Source organism: Pithys albifrons, chromosome 3, assembly GCF_047495875.1.
Source record: "Pithys albifrons albifrons isolate INPA30051 chromosome 3, PitAlb_v1, whole genome shotgun sequence".
In the NCBI taxonomy this organism is placed as follows: domain Eukaryota; kingdom Metazoa; phylum Chordata; class Aves; order Passeriformes; family Thamnophilidae; genus Pithys; species Pithys albifrons.
In genome coordinates, this window is record NC_092460.1 from 22,377,515 (window position 1) to 22,402,742 (window position 25,228).

Consider the following 25,228-nt stretch of genomic DNA (forward strand, 5'->3'; position numbering starts at 1 on the left):
GAGCCTCGGCCCGGGCCGCCCTCGGCACCGCCCCCAGACGGCCATCACACCGCTCAGAGCCTCGGCCCGGGCCGCCCTCGGCACCGCCCTCAGACCGCCATCACACCGTTCAGAGCCCAGGCCCGCCCTCGGCACCGCCCTCAGCACCGCCATGACACTGCTCAGAGCTTCGGCCCGGGCCGCCCTCGGCACCGCCCTCAGACCGCCATCAGGCCCCTCAGCGCCGCCCTCAGACCACCATCACATCGCTCGGCGCCACGGCCCGGCCCCGCACCGCCCTCAGCACCGCCCCCGCCGCCGCTTTGGGCGGAATTGTCGCAGAAACAGGATGAGAAGCGCGCAGGGCTCCTCCCGCCCCAGTCCAGCCCAGCATATGTCCATCCTCATCCTCATCCTCATCCTCATCATTCTCATCCTCATCCTCATCATTCTCATCCTCATCCTCATCCCCATCCCCCTCTCCTTCCCTCCCCTCTCTTCTCTGCGGCCCCGCACTCAGGATGGCAGCAGTCCCGGGCAGAACGGTCCCGCACTGAGGGGCATGGCAGCAGCCCCGGGCAGAACGGCCCCGCACTCAGGATGGCAGCAGTCCCGGGCAGAACGGTCCCGCACTCAGGGGCATGCAGCAGCCCCGGGCAGAATGGCCCCGCACTCAGGATGGCAGCAGCCCCGGGCAGAAGGGCCCCGCATGCAGGGGGATGGCAGCAGCCATGGCAGAACGGCCCCGCACGCAGGGGGATGGCAGCAGCCCCGGGCAGAACGGCCCCGCATGCAGGGAGATGGCAGCAGCCATGGCAGAACGGCCCTGCACTCAGGGGGATGGCAGCAGCCCCGGGCAGAACGGCCCCGCACTCAGGGGGATGGCAGCAGCCATGGCAGAATGGCCCCGCACTCAGGATGGCAGCAGCCCCGGGCAGAAGGGCCCCGCACTCAGGATGGCAGCAGCCCCGGGCAGAAGGGCCCTGCACTCAGGGGGATGGCAGCAGCCCCGGGCAGAACGGCCCCGCACTCAGGGGGATGGCAGCAGCCATGGCAGAACGGCCCCGCACGCAGGGGGATGGCAGCAGCCATGGCAGAACGGCCCTGCACTCAGGGGGATAGCAGCAGCCATGGCAGAACGGCCCCGCACGCAGGGGGATGGCAGCAGCCCCGGGCAGGACGGCCCCGCACTCAGGGGGATGGCAACAGCCATGGCAGAACGGCCCCGCACGCAGGGGGATGGCAGCAGCCCCGGGCAGAACGGCCCTGCACTCAGGGGGATGGCAGCAGCCATGGCAGAACGGCCCTGCACTCAGGATGGCAGCAGCCCCGGACAGAACGGCCCTGCACTCAGGGGGATGGCAGCAGCCATGGCAGAACGGCCCTGCACTCAGGGGGATGGCAGCAGCCATGGCAGAACGGCCCTGCACTCAGGATGGCAGCAGTCCTGGGCAGAATGGCCCTGCACTCAGGATGGCAGCAGTCCTGGGCAGAATGGCCCCGCACTCAGGATGGCAGCAGCCCTGGGCAGAACGGCCCCACACTCGAACATTCCAAGGGCAAGGACACTCCATCCCCCCGGCTGTGCCCTGCCCTGAACGCTACCCTGCACTGAGCATGTTCGGATTTCTAACTGTTTGCTTTTCTCTGCCATGCCTTTGGCAGCAGGTTTTGCCTTTTTTTAAAACCCAAGTGCCAAAGGCATGTGAAATTACTGAGCTGATTCCCTGACACTGAAACCTCTTTCAGAAACACTCCCTGCTCCCCTTCTGTACCCCTTCTTACCCTTCAGAAACCAGTGAGGTTTGTTGCATCACCACCCCACACCTGCTGCTCTCACCTGCTCACCAACACAGAAGGGCTTTCTGAAGCACTTGTTTGAAATATTTCTTTCAATTCCATTAAAGGCTGCCTTTAACTCTCTCATTTGAAGAATTACCAGGTTCAGGTGCCCTCCTGCTTTGCTCTGTGAGGATCTGGACAATGCTAGGGATGTAACAAATTGGCATTCAGCAGAAGAACAAGTACTAAAGTTAAATACAGGCCTAATGAGCTCATTTATTTTGCTTACTTTAGTTGGGAAATGTAAATCCCTTTAATCCTGTGGTCCAAATGAATTGCCATTTGGGGCTGCCTCTCAGGGACTGCACTGCAGCCAGGGAACAGGGAGGGCTGGGGGGAGGGAAGGAGAAGGGAAGGAAGTGTGTCCCATGTCCCTCTTGGGTTTGTGTCTGTGCTCACCCTGTGGGACCTTCAGCCCTGAGCACGGCAGGCACAGGGGAGTGACAGAGCCCTGCACGTGCTGAGCAGGTGCTGAGCCAGAGACACCACACAGGTGTGTAACAGCGAGCCAGAGGGATCACACAGGTGTGTAACACTGAGCCAGAGACACCACACAGGTGTGTAACAGTGAGCCAGAGACACCACACAGGTGTGCAACAGTAAGCCAGATGGATCACACAGGTGTGTAACAGCCAGAGGGATCACACAGGTGTGTAACAGTGAGCCAGAGGGATCACACAGGTGTGTAACAGCCAGAGGGATCACACAGGTGTGTAACAGCCAGAGGGATCTCACAGGTGTGTAACAGTGAGCCAGAGGGATCACACAGGTGTGTAACAGCCAGAGGGATCACACAGGTGTGTAACAGCCAGAGGGATCACACAGGTGTGTAATAGTGAGCCAGAGGGATCACACAGGTGTGTAACAGCCAGAGGGATCACACAGGTGTGTAACAGCCAGAGGGATCTCACAGGTGTGTAACGCTGCATCTCCGGGAGCAGGGGACAGACATGGCACTGGTTTGGTGGTGAATCAGGCAGTGCTGAGTCCAAAGCTGTTTGGAACTCTGAGGGAAAAAACTCATCTCAGCCAAAAGGGTTTTTCTTCTCACAGACTCCTTGATCCTGTGAATTGTAACTATTATTTAGGACAAGATGAAACTGCCGAGTGCTCGTTTTGTGACGGCCTCTTGACGGGTGAATTCTTGATGACCTGTGCCAACTCCTTGTCTCTGTATGAAACATGGATCCCTTATTCATGAGAGAAGAGCATTCCCTCGGCCAGCCCTCTGGAGGGCAGTAGCTGGGAAAGGCTCCCTGCAAGGCCCTGTTTCTCCATGAGATTACAATACTGGTTACAGGAATATGGGATTGATGGATCCTGAGCTTGTCATCTCCACATGTTCAGTTCTGGTTAAGTAACATGGTCCTACTTGTAGTTTTGACAGGTGAGAAAGCAGGAGGTGATGTCAAGTCCTATAAGAAAGAAAAGGGTGGGGAGCACTGCGCTGGCTCCAGCACTTTGCAATCTTTGGGGTGGGCTGGTAACGTGTCACTGCCTCGTCAGGGTGCTGGTATCTGTAGGTGGGTGATGGTATGGATGGTAAGGGCAAAGCCTGCTCAGGCTCAGGACACATGGGGTTCATTGAGCAGGATGTCACTGGGGGGAATCTGGCACTGTGGAGAAATGGGGGAGTGCTGAAGAGAGGGGATGCCCCACCAGTGCCACATCCCAGTTCTGGGCAGAAGACATTGTCCTGAGTTCAGGAGAAGAGGTGTGGGTTCCACAACACCTCCCAGACTGAATATGCTCAGGATAAAAGGGCCAAAGCTGAGGCCACCTTTGCTGAGACAAGTCTGACTGGTTTTGGTCTGTACAAAGGGGGGGATCTGGCAACTTGAAAGAAAGTAGAAACAGAGCACAGTAAAAGGCTGCTTGAAGAAAATGATCCAAAGTGAAAACAAGGCAGTTGGGAAACACAGGGAAAAGATGCCTCATCAGGAAGTTCAAAAGAACTGAGGCAGCAGCCATCACACTCCACCCTGTGTGTTCATTCACTGAACATGAGAATGGCATTGTGAGCACATCCTAAACAAATACCTGGGTTTTTCCCAATCCCAGTGGATGCTATCATCCCCACAGCATGAAGCCACAAGCAGACCATCACTTGCACAGGGAGAATTCTCCATATTCCTGCTCTGACACAAAAGGTGCCACACCACGGATTTTGTCGCATCCATGCAACTCCTCTCAGTGCTGTGAGTGACTGCACTGGAAGCAGCTGCAGCTCTCACTGGATCCCACCACCATGATCTGTAACACCTGCAAACAGCATTGCACAGCACTGCAAAATCTGCTGCCCAACCTTTTTCCTTCCCCACTTTTATTTCTGACTCATCTCTGCCACTCAGCTGTTCATCCCCATGTTCACATAATTCCAACTTCCTTTCCTGGGCCAGCGAATCCTCAGCTGGGAGAACTCTTCAGAATTTACATTTTGTGATCAAACATGACTCCCACAGTGATGTCTTTTTCAGTTTATTCCACACCAAGTACTTTCTTGGGAAGGAATTAACACAAGGGAGGCAGAGATCAGTAAATAAGTATCATAAAAGTACCCTTCATTTTTCCTTTTTACTCTTCCATATTTTTCCAGCAGTTGCTTAAAAACTGGTATTCAATAATAACATGATGACATTTAGCTCCTTGAAACACAGATATTTTACTTACTGCCAAAGTGCCACTCTAGGTCTAAATTACTTTACAAAAATATTCCTCAGTCTTTGCAGCAATTCCAGGAAAATACACACAATTCCTCCTCTCTCTATGCAATCATTGTTTGCTCCTTTTCAACCAGACAGATGGTATGCAAGTTTCGCACTTGACCTTCATAATTGTCTTTCCCACAGGCATGTGCTGATGTGCTTGTTACGTCACCTCCTGTCTCTGAGTATTTTTAATAAGGGTGGCTCACACATGCAATCCTGGGAAAGGTGAGAGCAGGAACTGGTATTTCCACTTTTGCTCCTGGTTACATGCTGTGATGTGATGAGTCTGACACACAGATGTTAACACTGTCACTGGAGAAATGCTGTTGTGCATCCAGAATGACTGTACTGTGGCTGTCCTAAAAAACCACCTGAAAAAGAAATAAACACAGGGTGTTAGTGAAAGGGATTCCTCACAACGTGAGCTGGTCCTTATAGGCAAATTGTCCATTAGTTCTGTCATGTTACATGAAAAGGAAGCATTAAATTATCTCATATTTTTATGGTTTTTAAAGTAATTTGAAATTATAAATTTATAAATGCAATTTTTATTTCTTTGGCGCTAAATAAGCTTTAATTTTTCAAGCAAGGGAAAACAGGCCAAACACATTATTGAAATCAAGGACAATTTTTGCTCTGTGAAGGGACGGAACCTGAAGTCAGTCCAGGAAAGGAGCTGTTGCTGTGGATTCCACAGGGGCACACTTGTGGATAAAGAGCAGCAAACCAACCTGAACAGAGCTGGGACAGTGACAAGTGAGAGAACAAGGGTGGCTACAAAAAGACCTTGCATGAAGCACCTCTTGGCACTGTTAATGAATGCAGAAGGGAATGGGTGAAGAATCTCTTTGCCAAAACAAATTTTATTACCCTCTAAAGCTGGAGAGAAGGAAGGGCCCCCATGAGCTCAGGAACATTTCATTCATCATGGTTTTGCCCAATAATTTGCTTCACCCCACAAAAGGAATCTCTTCCCCCCATTTCATCTATGGAAAGAGAAACAGATGACCCAAAATGGAAGTGCTTTTCTCCTCAGCTATTTTTCAAATTATTTCAAGTCCACATAGTCAGAGGAACTATTCAAGGTAAGTCCCCTGTGATTCCCTGCTAATACACAGCCTTTGTTTTGCATGAAGCTCTGCTGGCAGTTCCCAAGTATGTTAACAGGGTCATGAAATATTAGCCCAGAAAGCTGAATGCTGGAGTAATAGAAAAAAAAATAGAATAGAAACAAAGTTTCTTCCTTTTGGTATGAAATACACCTTGCAAACTCTTCTGAAAATTTACAGATTAGAATGGCAGAGGGGTTAGCACACAATCAAATAAATCTTTAAAAATTGCTAAAATGCTGTGAAAATTCAGGCCTATAAACACCTGGGATGCTTAAAATCCTAATTAGGACACTCAGCACATATTTCTCACTGGGCTGGAAAATGTTGTTGCTCTTCTAAACTCAGGTGTTGAAGGAGAAGGGAAGCATCTCAGCCTTTGTAGGGTGTGTTCAAAGGCATTTTTGGAGCCTGGTGTAAGGGCTGAGGCAGCAGCAGCAGCAGACATAGCACTGCCAGAAGGATGGCAAGGACAATAGAGAGGATGAATCATTAAAAATGTTCTTCTCTGTTGTTGGAGGTGGATATAAAGGAATATTAGCCAGTAAAGTGAAAAAAAATATCATCCAAGGGATATGGAGAGCTGATGGAGAAGGAAGATGCTCATGGGGGTCCAGGGATCCTGCACCAAGGAATCAAAGAATCACAGAATGGATTGGGTTGGAAAAGACCTCTGAGATCATCAAGTCCAACCCTTGGTCCAATGTTGCTGACCATGGCCTAGTGGGAGACTGCACACACCAATGTGATGTAAAGCAAATCCCAAGTTTATTTGAAAACACAGGTATATATGACCTCAAGTGACCCCACCCCAGGTGCGGTGGTCTGACTCCAATTGGTTGAGGCTGGAAACATGTCCTTTTAAGGTGAAAACGAAACCTGTAAGGTGGTCACTCCAGACCCACCTGAATCGGGCTGCAACAGTCCAACTCCAGTCCCTTTACCAGATCATGGCACTCAGTGCCATGGCCAATCTCAGTTTAAAAACCTCCAGGGATGGGAAATCCACCCCCTCTCTGGGCAGCCCATTTCAATGCCTGAGCACTCTCTCTGGAAAGAAGTTTTTTCTGATCTCCAACTTAAATTTCCCCTGGCAGAGCTTGAGCCTGTGCCCCTTGTCCTATTGCTGAGTGCCTGGGAAAGGCTGCCCAGGCCCAGTCCAGCTGCATCCAAAGGGGAGATCCATGTCAGAGTGTTTCCTCATTAGAAAAACCATAATGACAATGATTAAATGAAGTAATTCCCATCTTGGTCTGTGGTGACACCACTGCTGGGTCACAGAACTCCTGTGCCATCCCTGCCCGTGCCACTTCCCTGGGCACAAACCCACAGCCCATTTCCTCCTCAAACACCCAGGAATTGTTCTACAGCAGAAATGAGAAGCTGGAGAGAAAAAGCATCTTCCACTCTGCAGGCACAGTATTTCTTTAGTGTTAGAGTGCATTTCCCCTCTTCATCTTATTAAAGACAGAGTATTTTTATTTTCCTCATTACACAGACCTGTGTCTAAAGAAGAAGAAACAAATGAAAGCTTAAGTTGTGTGTCATTTCCCAACAGAGCTGATGAATTGTGTGCTTGGTTGGAGCTGGTGGTGTCTCGTCAATCACGATGCTCATTTTACATCTCAGCTACTGCAAAAATGCTAAATAAAGGAGATTTTTCTTCTTTTTCATCTCATTTTATCCCTAAAAATATGCATTTCTACACAAGGTAAAAATAGTCTAATCATTTGAAAAAAGTGATGGTTTCAAGTCAGCATCAACCCCACAACTTTCATTTAAATCTTTTGGCTGAGGAAGTACTTCAAGCAGAGATCTTAATTTAAGAACCTCCTAACTTTCATGTTCAGCCTCATCCTGCAGTTGATGTAGTTTTGTAGAGTAATACAGGATTTGGCTTTAATTGTTGAAATAATAGGAAACAAAGTCTGCTAATGAAGCATTTGTGTGGTTTAGGTATTTCTGTCAGGTTAGGTGTGCTATGTTCTCTTCCAGGAATTTTATGGCAGCAAATTATAGCAGCAAAAGTCAGTAAAAGGGTCATAAGTAGACTAAAAATCCAGAAAGATTCCTTTGGAAAAAGGTGTATTTAATGCAGCTGTAAAACCAATCAAGATTTATTATGACATGTTACTCTAAGTACATTGTTCATCCTATGCAAACACACCTGTCAGTACATAAATATGCTGCAATATGATTTAATCACCCAGTCCTAACAGCACAATAATTCTGATTCTGTGTGACAGTTGTTTGAATGACTGCAAGAAAAAAAAAAGGAAGTTGGCTTTTAAAATGCTGCAATCCCCTACAACAAATTTAAAAATAATTGGGGCTCCTAAATCTCACCTCTGCACAGAGCGTAGCTGATGAATAAAACATTGCACAACTAATATGTATATTCTAAATAAATATATGGCAAAATGCTACTACACCTGTTTTTATGAAACTTTGAATGAAAATCAACCATTAAGGCCAACAGGAAAAAAACAGAGTTAAATAGAATTCATTGGGTTTTAAGTCTACAAAAACCTGAAGAGAGATAGAGATAAAACATATGAAGATTTTCAGTTGGTCTTCCTGTAATTTTGATGTTGCATTTCTTTATTCCAACCATGATAATACCTGGAATACCTTAAAAAGTTGCTCTCTAGAAGAGCTTGAAGTTGTTTATGACAGGACACCCATGCAATCAATGTGTGTGCTGATAAACACCTGCAATGCACAAACACAGAGTTTAGGAGAAGGTTTAAAAACCAGGCTTCTGCCTTGGAAAAGGTGTGATTTTCAGTTACAATTTATGACAGAGCACCTTGACCTTGCCTTGATCAGGGCAAGAGACTGAATGTAATAGCAAAGGCAATAAAACTTCCTAAAAGAAGGCATGTTTCACTAGATAAGTTTCATCACAGACTTAAGGATATTATAATAAAAAAAATCAACAACTGTGAGCTCTTAAACTATCACATTTAACCTACAATTGAGTTTTTAAAATTAAATTACTTGGCATTACTGCAATTGGTGCAAATCTACCACACAAACCAGAGCTCGTTCCTTTGGCTCTTTGTATTTCTTCAGTATCACAGAACCACAGGACGGTTTGGGTTGGAAGGGACTTCTTTTTTTCTAACACAGAATCACAGGATGGTTTGGGTTGGAAGGGACTTCAAAGGTTATCTCATTCCAACCCCCTGCCATAGGCAGGGTCATGGTTTGCCAGATCATAAATGCTTTCAACCTAGCCTTAGTTTAGGTAAAAAGCAGCAGAATTTAGACCTATTATTTAGTTCCTGCTTTTAAAATGGATCAGGAAAAAGGCCCCATGATTTTTAACAGAATTTACAGACTCTCTGAGCTGAATTAAAGAAAGTCTCTCTGCCTTCTCAAAATGTAATTTATCAAAATTCTTAAAATTCTAATTTCTAAAACAGGGATAGAAGTACCAGTAAAGAACAGCACTGCAGGCTGTTCTACTTCCACTAGAGAATGTTTCTGTGAGGCACTGAACACCTTGCCATGGGCCGCACAGTGGAAGCAGAGAGTGATAAAAGGGGACTTACCTCTCCAAGATGTGCACCTTGGAATTGCAGCCATCCACAAACAGGTCAGAGTTGACTATTCCCACAAAATAATTCAAGAATCTCCTGGAATTCATAAAGAAAAAGAAGCACACACAGTATTTAGTTTAAATTGTTAGCCAAGCAACAGCTTTACCACATTGTAACCGCCCGAAACACAGAAATGCATGGAAATAGGAACACCATGGAGTGCCTCCAGGTTATTATCTACAGTAAGTGCAGCAGTGTAGGGTCAAATACTGCAAAGGCCACTGTGGCAAAGGTGCCATAGGATCCTCCTGTGTCCCACCTGGGGCACACAACACACTGGCAGGACCAGCAGTGACGGGCAGTACTTACTCCCTGCCAGGGTTCCTGCTGGGCAAGGGGGCACCGCGAGCTCCGGAGCTGCCAAGGGGAGTCGGTCACACACAGGATCCAAGGAATGTGCCCTGAGAAGGACAAGCTGACAGCTCTCCAAGGGCAGCCAGTGCCCGGCCAGGAGCTCCTGAGGCCCTGGGACAGGCAGAGTGCCAGCTGGAGCTCACGTGGCACAGGGTTCAAAGTGGCATTCTCGCTGTCCAGCGTCACAGGATTTGGTAAATGTGTGTGGTTTGATCTTTGTTGTCCTTTGGAAATAAATACATTTAGAGCACCACCAAATAAATCAAAGCCTGTTGAGCAGGGCTCCCAGTCTCCATGGGACTGAGCACCATTTCCACCACCTGGTCTTCAATTTAGGATGAAGCCTGAGCTCTTGGTCCCTCTGGAGTGTGCAGCAGAATTCCCAGTGCCTCGGCAGGGCCAGGAGACCATGGGCAGGAATCCCCTGCAGCTCAGATCTGAAGAGCTCAAGTTCTTGGATCACACAAAATGAGAAACAAAGAGTTTTAAATGATTTATTTGATTTCTCCACATGATCACAGTTATAGTTTTACATCAATAGGGTCTGTTACTACTTACAAACAGAATGCATATTAAAATGAAAGCACTCCTTTCTTCCCCAGAGTTACAAAAGGGGTCTCAAGCCTCCCCAGAACAGAAGCTTCTTGTAAGCATAACGTTTTTTGAAGTCTTTAACCGTCTGCATTCAAGACCTAATTCTAACAGTTTAATACAACTCAAAGCTGATTTAAGTTCCTAGCAGGAGAGAGGCAACCTCAAAGTGACTGCAGACTTAGAGTAATGCTAATTTACACACTATATACAATTTAGAGAATTCTCTATTCCCCCTACTGGTCCCATTTTCAGCACCCCCCTTCTCTCTTTTCCAAATCGAATTATTATTGGTTCCACTTTTCTTTCAATATATACACAAGAATCCATTTTGCAGGCAAGAAGTGCGATGGTATTTTACAGGGGAACAGCAAAATGCATGCTTAACTGCAGAAAACACACAGCTTCATGTGGAACAGCAAGTCAACATCTAGAGATTCAGTGTTTAAATATCTGCTGACTGTCTCTCAGCTCATTTTATCAAGAAACAAGAGGCTTCTGCTGCATGCAGTACATGATGGGAAAATCATTCTACACTGTATGTTAGACTTTTAGCAATACGAGACGCACATTATATTAGGATGAGCTTTGTTTTCTGTTTTTACATTGTTTTACATTTCATTCTTAACTTAAAAAAATAAAACCCCCAAATATATATTTGATTGTTGTCCCAGAAAAGATTTTTGTTGCCACACCTTCTTTGTTAGCATTTGCCTTTCATTTTTTCAAATCAGCATTACTTTGCCACATGGTTTATGGGAAGAGACAGCCGTGCAGTTCTGTACCAGTTTTCACTTGGCAACAGCATCTGAGAAAAAACCCTCTCAGTTCTACTCCTTTCTTAACCCCAGGCAGTGTTAACTGCTATAATTTTCCTGTTTTAGACATGACCCACACTGCTCTAACCAAGGATGAAGCAGAGAGGTCACACTACGACCCTAAGCAAGCAGCAAAGTTCTTAGGACTTGTGCTGCCACCAAGACACTTTGTTTGGTTGAAGTATACAAAAACACATAGTCTAAAAACCAAAACAGAACAAAACTAGAAAAAAAAAAGTCAAATCCACTGTTTCTCCTCATTGGCTTGAAAGAACAGAGTGTACAAATACAGTGCTCTGACAGGACCAGTCCTGGATTTTAAACCAGCCTCCAAATGATCTGTGATTTCACACGTGCAACTGGATGCACCCCCAGGGTGGGCACAGACTGGTTCTCTGCATGGACATTTGTGACATCTCCTGAATATTCCGATTCATAAATATGTTGATTGCACATGAAGAATCAGTGGTCAAGCATTAAAATGTGGCTTACTGTTATGTAACTCTAATTTAAATGAATGAAAGGAGTCTTGAAACATAAAGCACATCTGGGAGATTTAACATCTTCAGTGTTATTCAGCACAGCTAGAGTCAGATTTCCTCTCCACTGCTACTGCATATTCTGCCTTTATTCCATACACAGACAATCTTACTTACACTGTGCCTCTGCATCTGAAACAAGTACAGACTCCATCACTCAGTGAAGAGGAGCATTCTTACCTCTGTTTTAATTAAAAGATGCAGTTTCTGAAAGATGTTTGTACTTTAATGGTTCTTTATCTTTTCTGGAACAACCTATAAATTACAGTTAGACTCTACTATTGGTACAGATGTATGAAGAAAAGTCTACATATTGAAATATGTTATCACTTTACTTCAACTAATATCAACAGTAACACTGATATATTTTGCAAATATACAATATGTAGAGTGTAGCCTCACACTAAGAACATTAGATGACATGCAGACAGTTCTACTTTCCCTTATAAGAACAGTATATATTTTTTAAACTGTAAGGAACAGAGCCTCGAGGGACCTGTAAGCCGCAGAATTTAGAACAGAATGAGTGATACAGAAAAATAATCCTCGTTTTCTTTTCATGAAGGTAATTCAGAGGAGAAGGAGCAGAAGGGGAAAACATATTGCACATGTGTGAAACCAACATGGACAGCTTGAAACAAAAGGCTCGACTCTAGATTGCTGTATTTGCTCTCTGTGGAGTTAACAAAGTGCTCAGTTTGCAGTTCTGCTGGTATTGTGGTATCCATGGTATGAAAGGGAAACAATTCCTGAACCTCTACCCCCTCCCTCCATTAGAGATGCCAGGAGCAACCCAACATGCAAACTCGCTGTGGTTCTCATGTCCTCAGCCTTTCTGACAATTTATACTGGTCAAGAGAAACCCGACTGGTTGTTATCAGGATTATTTTACCCATCTCTTACTGGAACTTTTTGCTCATCCTCTTCAAGGTTTGCTTTTAGGCTGGTACAGTTTTGCAGTTGTGATTCCTTTGCCTCTACTGTTTAGGTGTAAAGTCCTTGCAGTGGCTCAAGGTGCTGAAACTACAAAGTAGGCGCCATGTAGAACTTTGTACAGGATTTTGGGATAAAAACTGTATATAAATTTGCAAATGATTTGGTTACAACACATAAGCAACGACAGCACAGCCTATTTTTATGTGATGTCTTGCAACTAACTGGACTATGGAAGTGAGGGTTTGAGCATAAACTCAGCCTGCTGAGTGCTGGGTGCTTCAAACTAACAAATGTGATGAGTAAAAATGGTAAAGCCACTTTGTTGCTAGCACATGGCTACATGGAATTACAGATTTTTATTTTTCTTTTTATATATATATATATATATATAAAAACCCTATACTAAATTCTAAAACAAACCTTCAAGTTTTTAGAGCACTTCCACCTGGAAACACTCTTGGACTAGAATTCAGCTTCTCTGGGGGTAAAAATGAGAAATTATGGTAAACAGGAAACAAAGTAGCTGAGAAGGATGGAAGTTGCCATTGTCATGTCTGAGATGAATGTTTTTGCAGTGTGTACATGCACCTGTCGTGACTCTCCACGGGTGTTCCTTAAATCCATGTGCATACAAAAGAAATGTGGATCATGTAAATTCACAGTTATCACAGCCTTTAAAGTGTCTAAGAACTTGTGTGACCAATGCTGGAAGGTGACCACTGGAAAGTGGCCCCCCTACATTGCTACGGTATAATTAATTACTGCATCTTAACGAGTTTGCTTACCTGAAATAGCAGAGCAGTTATAATACTGATTACGTATGATATCATCGTGTTAATAAAATAAGGATTTATACAAAGCAGTATTGGACTACAACATTTAAATGCTATGTTACTTGGCACATTTAGTAATGATTGCTTAGAAATCTCAGCGAGTCCAGGGGACTCGTGAGGAAAATACTGAAATGTCTGAAATTTGTTTCTACCCTTTAATGTTTTTGGTCTACTCTTTCATATGCTATTCATCTATTATACTGTCCTATCAAGTAAGTGGAATTCCTTGTAAAGTCTATATTGCTAGTTTTGTGGACTGAAAAAATTTCTTTCCAAGCACAAATGTTAACTATACAGTATATATATATATATATATTTATATGTATATATTTATATTATATAAAGTTTACTTACGTACTTTCATCAACCATATCAGGTCTACTTATTTTTTTTGCCCATTGAGAATAAAAGAGCAAGAATGCAACACTTGGTTCTGTCTCACGTTTTTTTTCCTTTTTTTCAGAGACTTTTCATTATGCTTGTAAAATTGCCAATGGATTTGGTGTAAAAGGTAGCTCAGTCAGATTCAGCAAGCAGCATGTTTTCAAGGCAGTTTGGAAATCAGAACTAACCAGATGGTGGACATCTATCCAGTCGATCAGTAAAACCAGGAACTGGCATTATTTTATTTAGTAACAGCAAGCTGTAAAGCTCACAATTGGACTGTCTAGGTAAAAACTGACAATATCCTGTGCTGCTTCCTCTAAGTGCCTTTGTGACTCGGTTTAAAACTCCAGTTAGGAGGGTCTCTGCCCTAGACTATTGTGCTGATGCCGCTGTGTTTGGGCTTGGTGCTGGCGGAGGTGGAGGGAGGTGGGGGCGGCCCGTGGTGGTGCTGGGGGTGGGCGGCATGGCCGGGGTGGGGCGCGTGGGGCGCGTGGCTGTGCGGGGTGTGCGGGTGCTGCAGGTATGGGCCGTGCTGCGCGTGGGCGTGCGGGGCGTGCGCGTGGTACTGGTGCGGGTGCGGGAGGTGCGGGGGCGGGTGGTAGTGGTGGTGGTGGTGGTAGGGCGGTGGGTTCTGCTGCAGGTGGCAGTACTGGGAGTGGTGCGGGTGCGCCGGGGGCTGCCCCTCGGCCGTGCCCGCGGGGTGCTGCGCGTGGTGCTGGTGCGGCAGCGCGGGTTGCTGCGATGAGCCCGGCGGTGCGTGCCCCTGGGACGGGGGCTTGCCCCTTTTGCTACCAAATAAGGACCCTAGGAGTGAGGAGGAGTTGGGCATAGTCTGGTGAGGGCGAGATGGACACTCTCGGGTTGATGTAGCTCTTCGGCGCATGTGAGGACTGCTAATGATGGACCCCTAAAAAGAAATTAATAGAAATAAAAATTAAAAAAAATCTTAAAATGTTTAAAAGAAAAAAGTTCACACTGACCCACAAACTCCTCCTTCAGTGTTCACATGGGTGACTATGTCAAAGAGTTCTAGGGAAAATCTTATTTCCACCTTCTCTACGTTGCCAGTGAGGCACTTGTGCTTTTCTTGGGGTATGTTAAGCATTGAATGTTTTTCTCTCAGTACTTTCGATATTGAAAGGTATGACTTTAAATTAAAAAAAAAAAAGTTATGGAAGAGTAACATAAGACCTAGAGGTGTGTTTTAAAAGGAAAAATACATTTTAAAATACTGTGAAAAATTACCATACTTGCTTTTTTACAACAACAAAAAAATTAAAGCTACGTTAAATTCAACCTAAATAGTTAAACATACAGCAGCAAACATTACAGTTACAGTTCAGATTTCGAAACAGTACTTAAAAGCTTTTTGATAGTAGTTTTCCACTACTATATGTCACAGTGCTGCTTCTCAGGCGTATCCCTGCATTATGTGTTAATTTTTGCCACTAAGATATCTATGTGATTGTGTTATTCTGACCTGCGGTTCAACATTCTCTATTATTTAGCCTGGAATTTAGTTTCTGGAAGTTTGGGAGTTGTATTTTTAAAGAGTTATGGGGCATAACAGTACTTAGGCAAAGTGTGCTTGATTTAAACTGCAATCTACCTAAAGCAAACAAAACAAAAAAAAAAAAAAAGAGGAAAAGAAAAAAGAAAAAATCTGCAAGCTGAATTCAGAGACATGAACAGTATATATAAATGGTTTGAAGATGAATGAAATCTCATGAAATCCACATTGAATTCACCTGTCTCAATAATTTTTTTCCTCCCATGCCCTGTCTGTGCAATTCCATGGTGTCATGACTGCATACATTTAGCAATTGAACTTGAAAATAAGCAATGGGAATGGTTCAGCATGACAGTCAATAGTTGTAGCTAGATACCAAACAGCAAGAACAGTGTACTTGGTAACAAAGAGCAAGTGGGCTTTTAAGCTGGGACCAGACTGAAATGGTGGCAAAAGGACACATCATATTCATTTAACCATGCTTGCAGGAACAAAGGGAACGAGGTTAGCTTAAACCAAAAATGCCATTGGTCTAAAACAAGCTGTCAGTGCTTTTAAAGCTGGAAGAATACGGAGTGAGTAGCCTAGGCATGCATTTTATTCGTGGCAGGCAGGTTATGTGTTAGAAGAAAAAAGAGCAAAAAAATATATATGTATATATAAAAGAAAGGTTTGAAATGCACATCATCACATCCAGCTAGACATCAGGAACTTCCTACTTACTTCCATATTGCTGTCTAGCGATCCTGCACTGCTGCGGCGCCCACGCTTGCCTGCCCAGGACATGCAACACCAGAGATTAGAGACCGAGACGAGACCCGGGGGAAGCACAGCCCTGCACCCTATGGGAGCTCTATACACCCCGGGGGTGCTGGCATGGCCACGGGGCATCTGTGGGGCACCCTCTGCACACCCCGGGGGTGCTGGCACGGCCACGGGGCACCTATTGGGGCGCTGCGGGGCATGGCACACTCTGCACACCTCGGGCGTGCTGGCACGGCCACGGGGCATCTGTGGGGCACCCTCTGCACAGCCCAGGGGCTGCTGGCACAGCCACGGGGCACCCACAGGGCACTGCAGAGCACCTCCTGCACCCACCAGGGGTCACTAGCATGGGCATGGGGCATCTGTGGGGCACTGCAGAGCATGGCACCCTCTGCACACCCCGGGGCCACTGACACAGCCACGGGGCACCGCAGGGTACGGGCACCTTCTGTGCCCAACCCGCCTGGGAGACTTATTGTAGTGACTCAACTAACACAGGCAGGGGGAGATTTTAAATTTTGGGTTTAATTTCTGTAACTCTTAAAATACGTGGATTTTGGCACGAGGGTTTAGTGCTGTGGTTGTGATGGTGAGCAGCAACAATGTTAAATTGTTTGATTTCCTGGAGTCTAAGAGTCCTTTTCTTTGAGCACATTGATATGTACTTGTGGGGTGATGTTAATTTAAGTGCAAAATTAATATTGACAGAGTCTGAACTTCCTCAGGGGGTGGTGGGCACTGACTAGGCTCCCCAGGGCAGTGGGCACACCCCAAGGCTGCCAGAGCTCCAGGAGTGTTTGGATGATGCTCTGGGGCACAGGGGGTGACTCTTGGGGATGGGCCTGTGCAGGGTTGAAGGTTGGACTCCATGATCCCTGTGGCTCCCTCCCAGCTCAGCATCTCCTGTCACTCTGTGATCAGTGTGGGGGACTGGTGAAGGGGCATCACTTTCCATGTCAACTTTGAACCTCAGTGGATTTCATATAATCTTCTTTCATGAGGTTTTAAAAAAACTAAACTTAATTTTTGATCAATAAATCTGGAATCTGTTTTGACATTATGGCTGGGTTTTGTTTGTTTAGCTGTGCAGTGCTTTATCTTTAAGTATGTTGGATTTGTTCTCCAACAGTCTCAAATTGAAGAGACATTTGCCTAAAATCACACACGAAACACCAGACTAAAGAGCCAAAAGACCTCTGTGGCTATAAATAGGATCTCAGATTTTCTTTCTCATTTCACAGGAGAGGAAATAGCATATGGTTGCAGTGGAAATAGAGATTTTTCAGAAGACAGGTTGTTGAGCATTGCTTTGCAAAGTCTCAGAATACTGTCCTGGCAGGGTGTAAAAACAAAGCTAATCTTTGAAGAGAGATCAGGTGCTCAAAGCTTCCTTAAAATCTGCATGTTTTTAGAAACAAAAGTTTTCTCAATGCTCTCTCCTTGCTTTCCTGCAAGGTCAGACATCAGTCACCCTGCACTGGTACAGAATCTTCTACTCTAAGGGGTGGTCTGGGAGGAGAACCTGAAGATTTCAGCATCACTGAACCAGTGAGTGACAAACCCTCATCAGAGACACCCCAAAGCCACTTGGGATCAGAACTAGAGAGAACATTGGGACTGGTCTGTGATTCCTGGGAGGTTCACCCTTGATAGACCCTTCCACAGACCAACTTAGACTACTCGTAAGTCTTGTAAGATCAATGTGATCAAAAAATACCATCTGTTGGATTCACAAACATAACTTTGATCTGGTTGGTCACAGGATATTGCCCTGAAACACAAGCTGCAGTTCTCTTCTGACTACTTGGACCTTCCCCCTTCTGTTATTGTCACGGAGAGTTGCTCCCCAGCACAAACCCCTCTATAGTGGCATTAAATTGAGAGGAAGGCATTTGTGGTAAAGGTGTTTTGTTCGATTTGTTGGAATTTGAAACAATTCCCCTAGAAAGGATCTTTGTCTAAAGCTCATCATTCAAACTCCTGCTGCAGTTTTAGCCTCAGTCAAACCATAACTGAATTATCTTATGAACCCCCTCAGAAAAACTAGTTTTGGTAATCCCTTATTTTCACTTCTAGTCAGGCTTGGATATTTTTGTGCTCTGATAACGGGATTAGTACTGATTAACACTCAAATCACTCTTGCTTGCTGATGCAAACACACTGAGAAAGGCAGTCAGTATTGCAAATAAGACGGAGAGCTGGCACAGGTCAATAAATGTGACCAAAACCAAAGGAAAACAGGAAAATCTAATGCCTTTTGCGTGTGGCAGGAGTCACAGTCTACTAAAATAACCATGGACACAGTATATACAGACAGAGACAGATGGAGTTTGGCTTAGAATAACTTCAGGGCAAAGGCAAGAGCAAACAGGAAAATCCTCCTTAAAATGCCTGTAATTTCCCTCAGATAGGCACTATCACTGTACAGAGGTTTGGTTGGTCTCCTTAAAGCCAAATTGAACCCAACTCTGGACTGATATACAGTGTGATATGAGATTAATACTAAATAAATCTCCAGGAGCATTCCCCCTGCCAATGTGTGTTTGTTCCAGACTATTCCCTGGTCTTTGAGATGGCATCCCACCTCAAAAATGCCTCCCCAGAACCCCAACATTTCACAATAATGGTGACTCTTGGCTAGAATTGCATTCAAGCATGTACTGGCAGAGTAATTAGCAGCTGTGGTATAAAGCAGGGTGGCATTTATCAAATCTGAAGACTAGTTTTGCTTAATAAGTGACTAATTTACTTGGTCTTTTTTTAGGCTGCTACTTAGCGTTGTTTTTAATTTATTTTTACAAAATTAAATTTCAATTAAATTAACCTTTTCTGATTTGTCCCAGTAATTAATTGATGTCAGATATGAATATTCTTTATAAGAAATCTCTTTAGCTTATCTAAGTATAATATGTCCCATATATGTAAATGAATTATCATGGAAATATTTCTCACTGCTACTCTGTATTTCTTGACACTCCCTTCTGTGCCAGTGAGATACAGTAAAAAATGTATTATTTTCTGGCTTGAGGAAAAATGTGAAAAAGTGTTTTAAAATAAAATATGCTCTAGTCATGAATTCAGGGACATCCCTTTCCAGGGGGAAAAGACTCTTTGTAACCTTCATACTTTCACCTTTCCCATGTAAAACAGTGTCTCTTCCATAAGACAGAAAGGTTGGTGACAACAAGGTGTCCATGGACAGCGTGGGGTGCCTGTGGAATTGTTTGGTTTTATCAAACATATATCACCATAAATCACATAAATCTGCTTTATTTAAAGCACCCAGTGGATTCTATCATGCCCTTTGCTGTTGTTATTCCTTTGAAAAATAGGAAATGTTACAACAGTGACAAGGGAAGAGACAGGAAAAATCTCTCCCTCCTCAGAAAGCTCTTCTAATAAGGGAGGCCAAGACTGCTGGTGTTCTCTGCAGCAAAACCCAAGGGAAAGGAGAGGCTTCTGCAATTCTGAAATTCCAGCAACTCAGTCTCTTTAAGGGCATTACAATGCTGAGAAGTTCCACAGTCTTTTCCATTACATTTTGGAATACTAGAAATTAAAAACAAAAAACCCCCTGTATTATTGAATTGTTAGAAGAAAAAAGGTTACCTTTTTTTGAAGGTCAAAACATTTTAAAAGTTAAAGGTTGACTGAGTTCATGTGCAATGTACAATTATTTTAATTCTGGAACTATTCTATGGGGTTTGTGTTGTGGTTTTGTTGTTTGTTTTTTTGCTTTCTTTTGGTTTAGATCTGTTGTTTTTATTAGTCTGTGATTGTTTTGAGCGAGACAAGCCCAACTTCTATTAACAGGAACCATCACACCATCCTGCACTGGTGTCACAGGGGTATGGCAGTTGTGTTTTACTGGGGCAAACCCCACCATTGGAACTCCTAAGCAGTGCAGTGTGTCAGTATTATTTCCACCTTCCAGGCTGGGATGGGGGAATAGGGTTTGATTTCCACAGGGGCTCAGCACTGTGAACTCAAGGTGAGAGCGCTGGGTCCTCCAGCAACTCAGAGGGGCTGGAATTGGGACTGACTTGACTAAAATCAGTCCAGATTTTGGGAGAGATATAGAAATGGAAACATGACCATCCTAATCCTCCCAGGTCTGCTTTAGTGACCAAATCATCCCTCTCATGGGCTGCGGATGTATGTGTCTGTCTAAACTTCAGCAAGGTCTTTGACACTGTCTCCCATAATATACTCCTGGAAAAGCTGGTAGCCCATGGCTTGGACAAGTGTACCCTCTGCTGGGTCAGGAGCTGGCTGGAGGGTCGGGCCCAGAGAGTGCTGGTGAACGGAGCTGTGTCCAGCTGGTCACCAGTGGTGTCCCCAGGGGTGTGTTGGGCCCAGTCCTGTTTAACATCTTTATTGATGATTTAGATGAGGGGATTGAGTCCATCATTAGCAAATTTACTGATGACACCAAGTTTGGGAGGGAGTGTCGACCTGCTGGAAGGCAGGAGGGCTCTGCAGAGGGACCTGGATAGACTTGAGAGATGGGTTGATTCCAATGGGATGGAGTTCAACAAGGCCAAGTGCAGGTCCTGCCCTTTGGCCACCCCAACCCCCTGCAGCACTCCAGGCTGGGCACAGAGTGGCTGGAGAGCAGCCAGGCAGAAAGGGACCTGGGGGGACTGAGGGACAGGAAGCTCAACAGAAGCCAACAGTGTGCCCAGGTGGCCAAGAAGGCCAATGGGATCCTGGCCTGGATCAAAACTAGAGTGGCCAGCAGGACCAGGGCAGTGACCCTTCCCCTGGACTCTGCCTTGGGGAGGCCACACCTTGAGTACTGTGTTCAGTTCTGGGCCCCTCAGCTCAGGAAAGAGATTGAGGGGCTGGAGCAGGGCCAGAGAAGAGCAACGAGGCTGGAGAAGGGACTGGAGCACAAGTGCTGTGGGGAGAGGCTGAGGGAGCTGGGGGTGTTTAGTCTGGAGAAGAGGAGGCTCAGAGGTGACCTCAGCACTGTCCAGAACTCCCTGAAGGGAAGTTCTGGCCAGGTGGGGGTTGGTCTCTTCTCCCAGGCACTCAGCAATAGGACAAGGGGGCACGGGCTCAAGCTCTGCCAGGGGAAATTGAAGTTGGAGATCAGAAAAAACTTCTTTCCAGAGAGAGTGCTCAGGCATTGGAATGGGCTGCCCAGAGTGGGGGTGGATTCCCCATCCCTGGAGGTTTTTAAACTGAGCTTGGCCGTGGCACTGAGTGCCATGATCTGGTAAAGGGACTGGAGTTGGACCAAGGGTTGGACTTGATGATCTCGGAGGTCTTTTCCAACGCAATCAATTCTGTGATTCTGTGATTCTAATGGCCATGATGGGACATCACCTCTCACTTCTGTCTGTAAAGCTGCTCATCATGTAACTGTGTAAGGAGTAGGTGGTGAGATGTCCAGAGCACTATCAGAACTGACAGAACCCAGATTCAGCTGCATTAAAATTTGTCTGTCTTCTAATATTTTGCTGCAAATCAAGCATTTCAATGTCTGGGACAAATAAATTCAGCTCCTCCCTGACTATAGCTCAACAATGTGCAATAAAAATGATATATTTCTCTTCTGAAAAAAAATAAAGCACTAAATACTTTCAGACATATTCCTATCTTGGGACAGTTGGTTGCCACATTCTGCTTTTATTCCATGGAAAGAAGTTTCAATCCCCAGTGAACAATACTATCTTTCAGATCAAGAGACCCTCACCCACATCCTTCTCACAGGTCTGAGTTATAGTGGCAACAACCATCACAAAACAGGTCCTGATGGAGAAATCTTGCCTTTCTCTATGATTTCCAGCTAGGGAGTCAGAATCACTCAGGGGATCAGCATTTGTTACATCTAAGAAGCTTAGGAAATCACCATTCTTTTCCAAGAGAGAAATTCAAAGTCCCTTTCCACAGCCACCATTCACAGCTGTGGCGTCTGGGGGACACTTTTCTTCAATAGTTGTCATACATCCATGCAGCCAAAATTCTGTTCAATCACATTTCCCCTTCACTGAATAAAGAGTTAAATATTTATTTTTGCAATATGCACTGGACAATTACCTGCCTTACTGCATAAATATGCAACCAGGCCATTTTCTCACGTTTATTAGATTTATTTCTTGTTAAATGAAGACAGGTCTCCAGAAACCCACTTGCATTGTGTCTTCTCTTCCAGAGACACAGGTGCACACACAGCCCCACTACTCTTGTTCCTCCTCCCTGCTGAGCCTGTCTCTGAGCCACAAAAGAAGAATTGAGGCAACCTAACTCAGTACTGTTTTATAGAAGCAATTTCATGTAGTGTAATCACTGGGGTGCAGTATCTTCCTAACTGAGATATCTTTGTTTTATTATGGAGTGACTTTCTCATATTAAAAACTGAAATTAGCCTCACATGCAGCTATTCCCTGAGGAAAGACAGGAAGGACATGTATGATGTCACTGAAGTTACTCCACCAAATCACAAAGCAAGGAACAGGCAGGTCATTTCTCAAGTCACTTGCACTGCACAAGACCAAACAGAAACTCTCCATAATTCTCAGCTATTTCAAGGCAAAATTAAGTTTAGTTGGGTTTAACAAACTCATTGATAAACCCTGCAGTCTGTGAGTGATTTCTACTTTCTGTTATGGAAAAAAGTTATTTTCAGGAATGAGCATGCCAGGTGTAGGCATGCCCTGTTGAAACGTGGAATGTGTTCATGATTACAAATGCTTGAATAGATGTTGAATAAAACCCATAACATGAATTTAAATACACGGCAATGTTTAAAAGACAGGGATGAATCATTCTGATGGAATGAAAAAATTAACCAGAAATCACATTTAGGGGTACAGATACCCACTGAACTCACATATTGACAATATGGTAGTTCTCATTTTAATGAAATCGAACCAAAACAACAAAAAGGATGATGAAGTATCCTCAAATCTGAGATTTAAGAGTGGTGAAGACCAGGGGCTTGATCTAAAATCCACTGGAGCCAATCAAGCACCAATATTCGATTTCAGCCTGATTTTGGATCAAGGTCCTATGTCTTTTTAATGAAGCAAATGGACATATGAGTGTGAAAGCCTAAACAGAGAAGAAAAGAATTGAAAGAGCTCACTCTCTACATATTTGTATGCACATACATATACCCACAACACAGGCTATAATTTCAGTTCACAACAATTTTATTTATTGCAGCAGAGCTAAAATCTCTTCTTTAGTTAAAAAAGGGTGAAGATAATTTGTGTCTACTACTACTGAAGTTATACAGAATATTGGAATTATGACTAGACTGTACATCATCACTACAATTAAAAGGACAAAGCAGAGTATGTAACACAGACTATGAACTAAAAACCAGATAATTTAAAAATATAATTGCTACTATGCCCAGAAGTATTTTCTGAATAGTGGACATGGTGTTCAGATATGAGTTCTTGTAAATGACAAGAATCATGAAAGATTATGGGTATGCCAGGTGTAAGGCAAGCATGCCAAACTTCCCCTGGCTTTCTTAGCCCAAAAAAATCACACTACCACTGCTTGCCAGTCTTTAGCTGCATTATTCAATTAATAAACTGATAACACATCAGTGGTTTTGTGGGATATCAGTATTAGTGTCCACTGGGGCTTCTTGTATTGCATTGTTAGGAATACTTCAGCACAACCTCTCCTGCAAGAATTAGGAGCTGCATCTGAGTTACAAATCAATAGAAGAGCATCAGGGATACACTGTGTTTGAATTAGAGAGTTCTGGACAGAATTTAGTAGGGCTTCACTCCATTTCATTCATCGAGGTGGCAGCACAGAACGCTGGAGCACAGAATACACAAAGAGCTGTCACTACACAGAGACCAGTTTCTTTCCTTTCCTTTTTAAGCCTAGTGCATGAATGGGAAGAAGCAAAGGGGATGAAAAAAAAGAAAGGAAAACTGAGCTACTCCTAGCACAAGTAAATTTTTTTTTTAATTAAAAACTTACACTTTTTCCTCCGTCTTCACTCTCCTTTAAATGTATATATAGCAACCTACAGTGGTTTAAACACTTTCAAACCCTTAACAGAACAAGGGTGAAAAAACAAACAGACATTAAATACCAGCTGGGAAAGAGGAGCCATTTGAAATGGTTGAGCATTCAGCATTGCTATTTCTGGAGGCTTTCACTGAGGCATCTTTGCATGCAGAGGGCAAGGGAGGAAAGGCAGCGCTTACCTGCTTCAGACAGGTCTCTGAGTGAGCTGCTGAGCGCGCTGCGCTTGAGCCCCTCCCCGGTGGCGTAGCTGTCATCCAGGCAGGCCCTGCTCAGGGTGCCATTGCCAGAGTCCTTCTTCAGGCTGGAGCACTGGGACATGCTGGGACGCACCACCCCCTTCTGCTTCTCCAGCTCAGCTGAAACAGAGAGGGCCCAGTTTGCAATTGGCGTCTATTGAGCAAACATGGAATTATAGGAGAGTGTCCCAGTTCAGCAGGTGGGACCAGTTTATTCCTGTGTGGGTGTGACCAAAGCTGGGCATTCTAAACCCTCTGGGCCATTGCCCAGCAACTGGTACCAGTGGACCATTGGCAGCAGCTGCCCAGGGCACAGCTGAGCCCTCAGGCTGGGAGCTGGCTGGGAAAGAAGCCTGGCAGAAGAGTTGGGAGAACTCCCCTGCAGGGAGTCCTTGGCACCTCCACACCCACCTGAGGGCTCAGCTCTGCTCATGGGCCAGCAACGATTCCAAAATGCCCCCTGACTTTATCCCAGAGTCAGATCCCCCAGTGTGGAACTCCCTGCCTTGGGGGAGGCACTGGGGGCTCCTACCTGCACCTGAGGGGAGAGAATCTGGGCGTTTGGGGACTTGGGGAACCACCCCTTGGGATCCAGAGGAGGAGCAGAACCTGGACAGGAGGAGCCCACCACTCTCCACCAGACTGTGCCATCATCTGCACCAACAGGTTTTTCCCTTCCTTTTCCTTTGGCCTCAAGGGAACCATGTGGGGCTCAGCACAGGGGCCACCAAACCCCACTGTGTTTGTGCCCCAGGGGGCTGGGTTCTACTGCTGGGTTTGTGGGTTAAACCCAATTTCTGTTTGTGCCATTGCATTTATTGTAATATTGTTATTAAATTGTAAGTCTGACTTATAATCTCTTTTGTGTTGGGTCCTTTTCTCCTGCTGATTTACCTTTAAACCAGCACAGAGAGAATCATGGAATATCCTGAGCTGGAAGGGACCCATAGGGATCATCAATCCAACTCCTGTCCCTCCACAGACACCCCAACAATCCCACCCTGTCCCT

The 25,228-nt window shown here is 45.1% G+C and overlaps 1 protein-coding gene across 13 annotated transcripts in view; it reads right to left on the bottom strand.

The window, feature by feature from the left end:
* Window positions 1–10,077: 10,077 nt before the first annotated feature.
* The window catches only part of IQSEC1 (IQ motif and Sec7 domain ArfGEF 1), a 356,985-nt gene continuing 341,834 nt past the window's right edge, over window positions 10,078–25,228 (bottom strand). For 11 of the 13 annotated variants that reach the window (XM_071550977.1, XM_071550976.1, XM_071550975.1 and 8 more), the window contains 3 exons: window positions 24,163–24,339; window positions 15,935–15,984; window positions 10,078–14,608 (listed from right to left, as the gene is read on the bottom strand). In XM_071550977.1, the coding sequence (XP_071407078.1) occupies window positions 14,069–14,608; window positions 15,935–15,984; window positions 24,163–24,339 (767 nt within the window). In that variant the 3' untranslated portion in view covers window positions 10,078–14,068. The remainder of the gene's footprint in view (window positions 14,609–15,934; window positions 15,985–24,162; window positions 24,340–25,228) is intronic. The other 2 variants (XM_071550984.1, XM_071550985.1) reach the window with 2 other exon arrangements.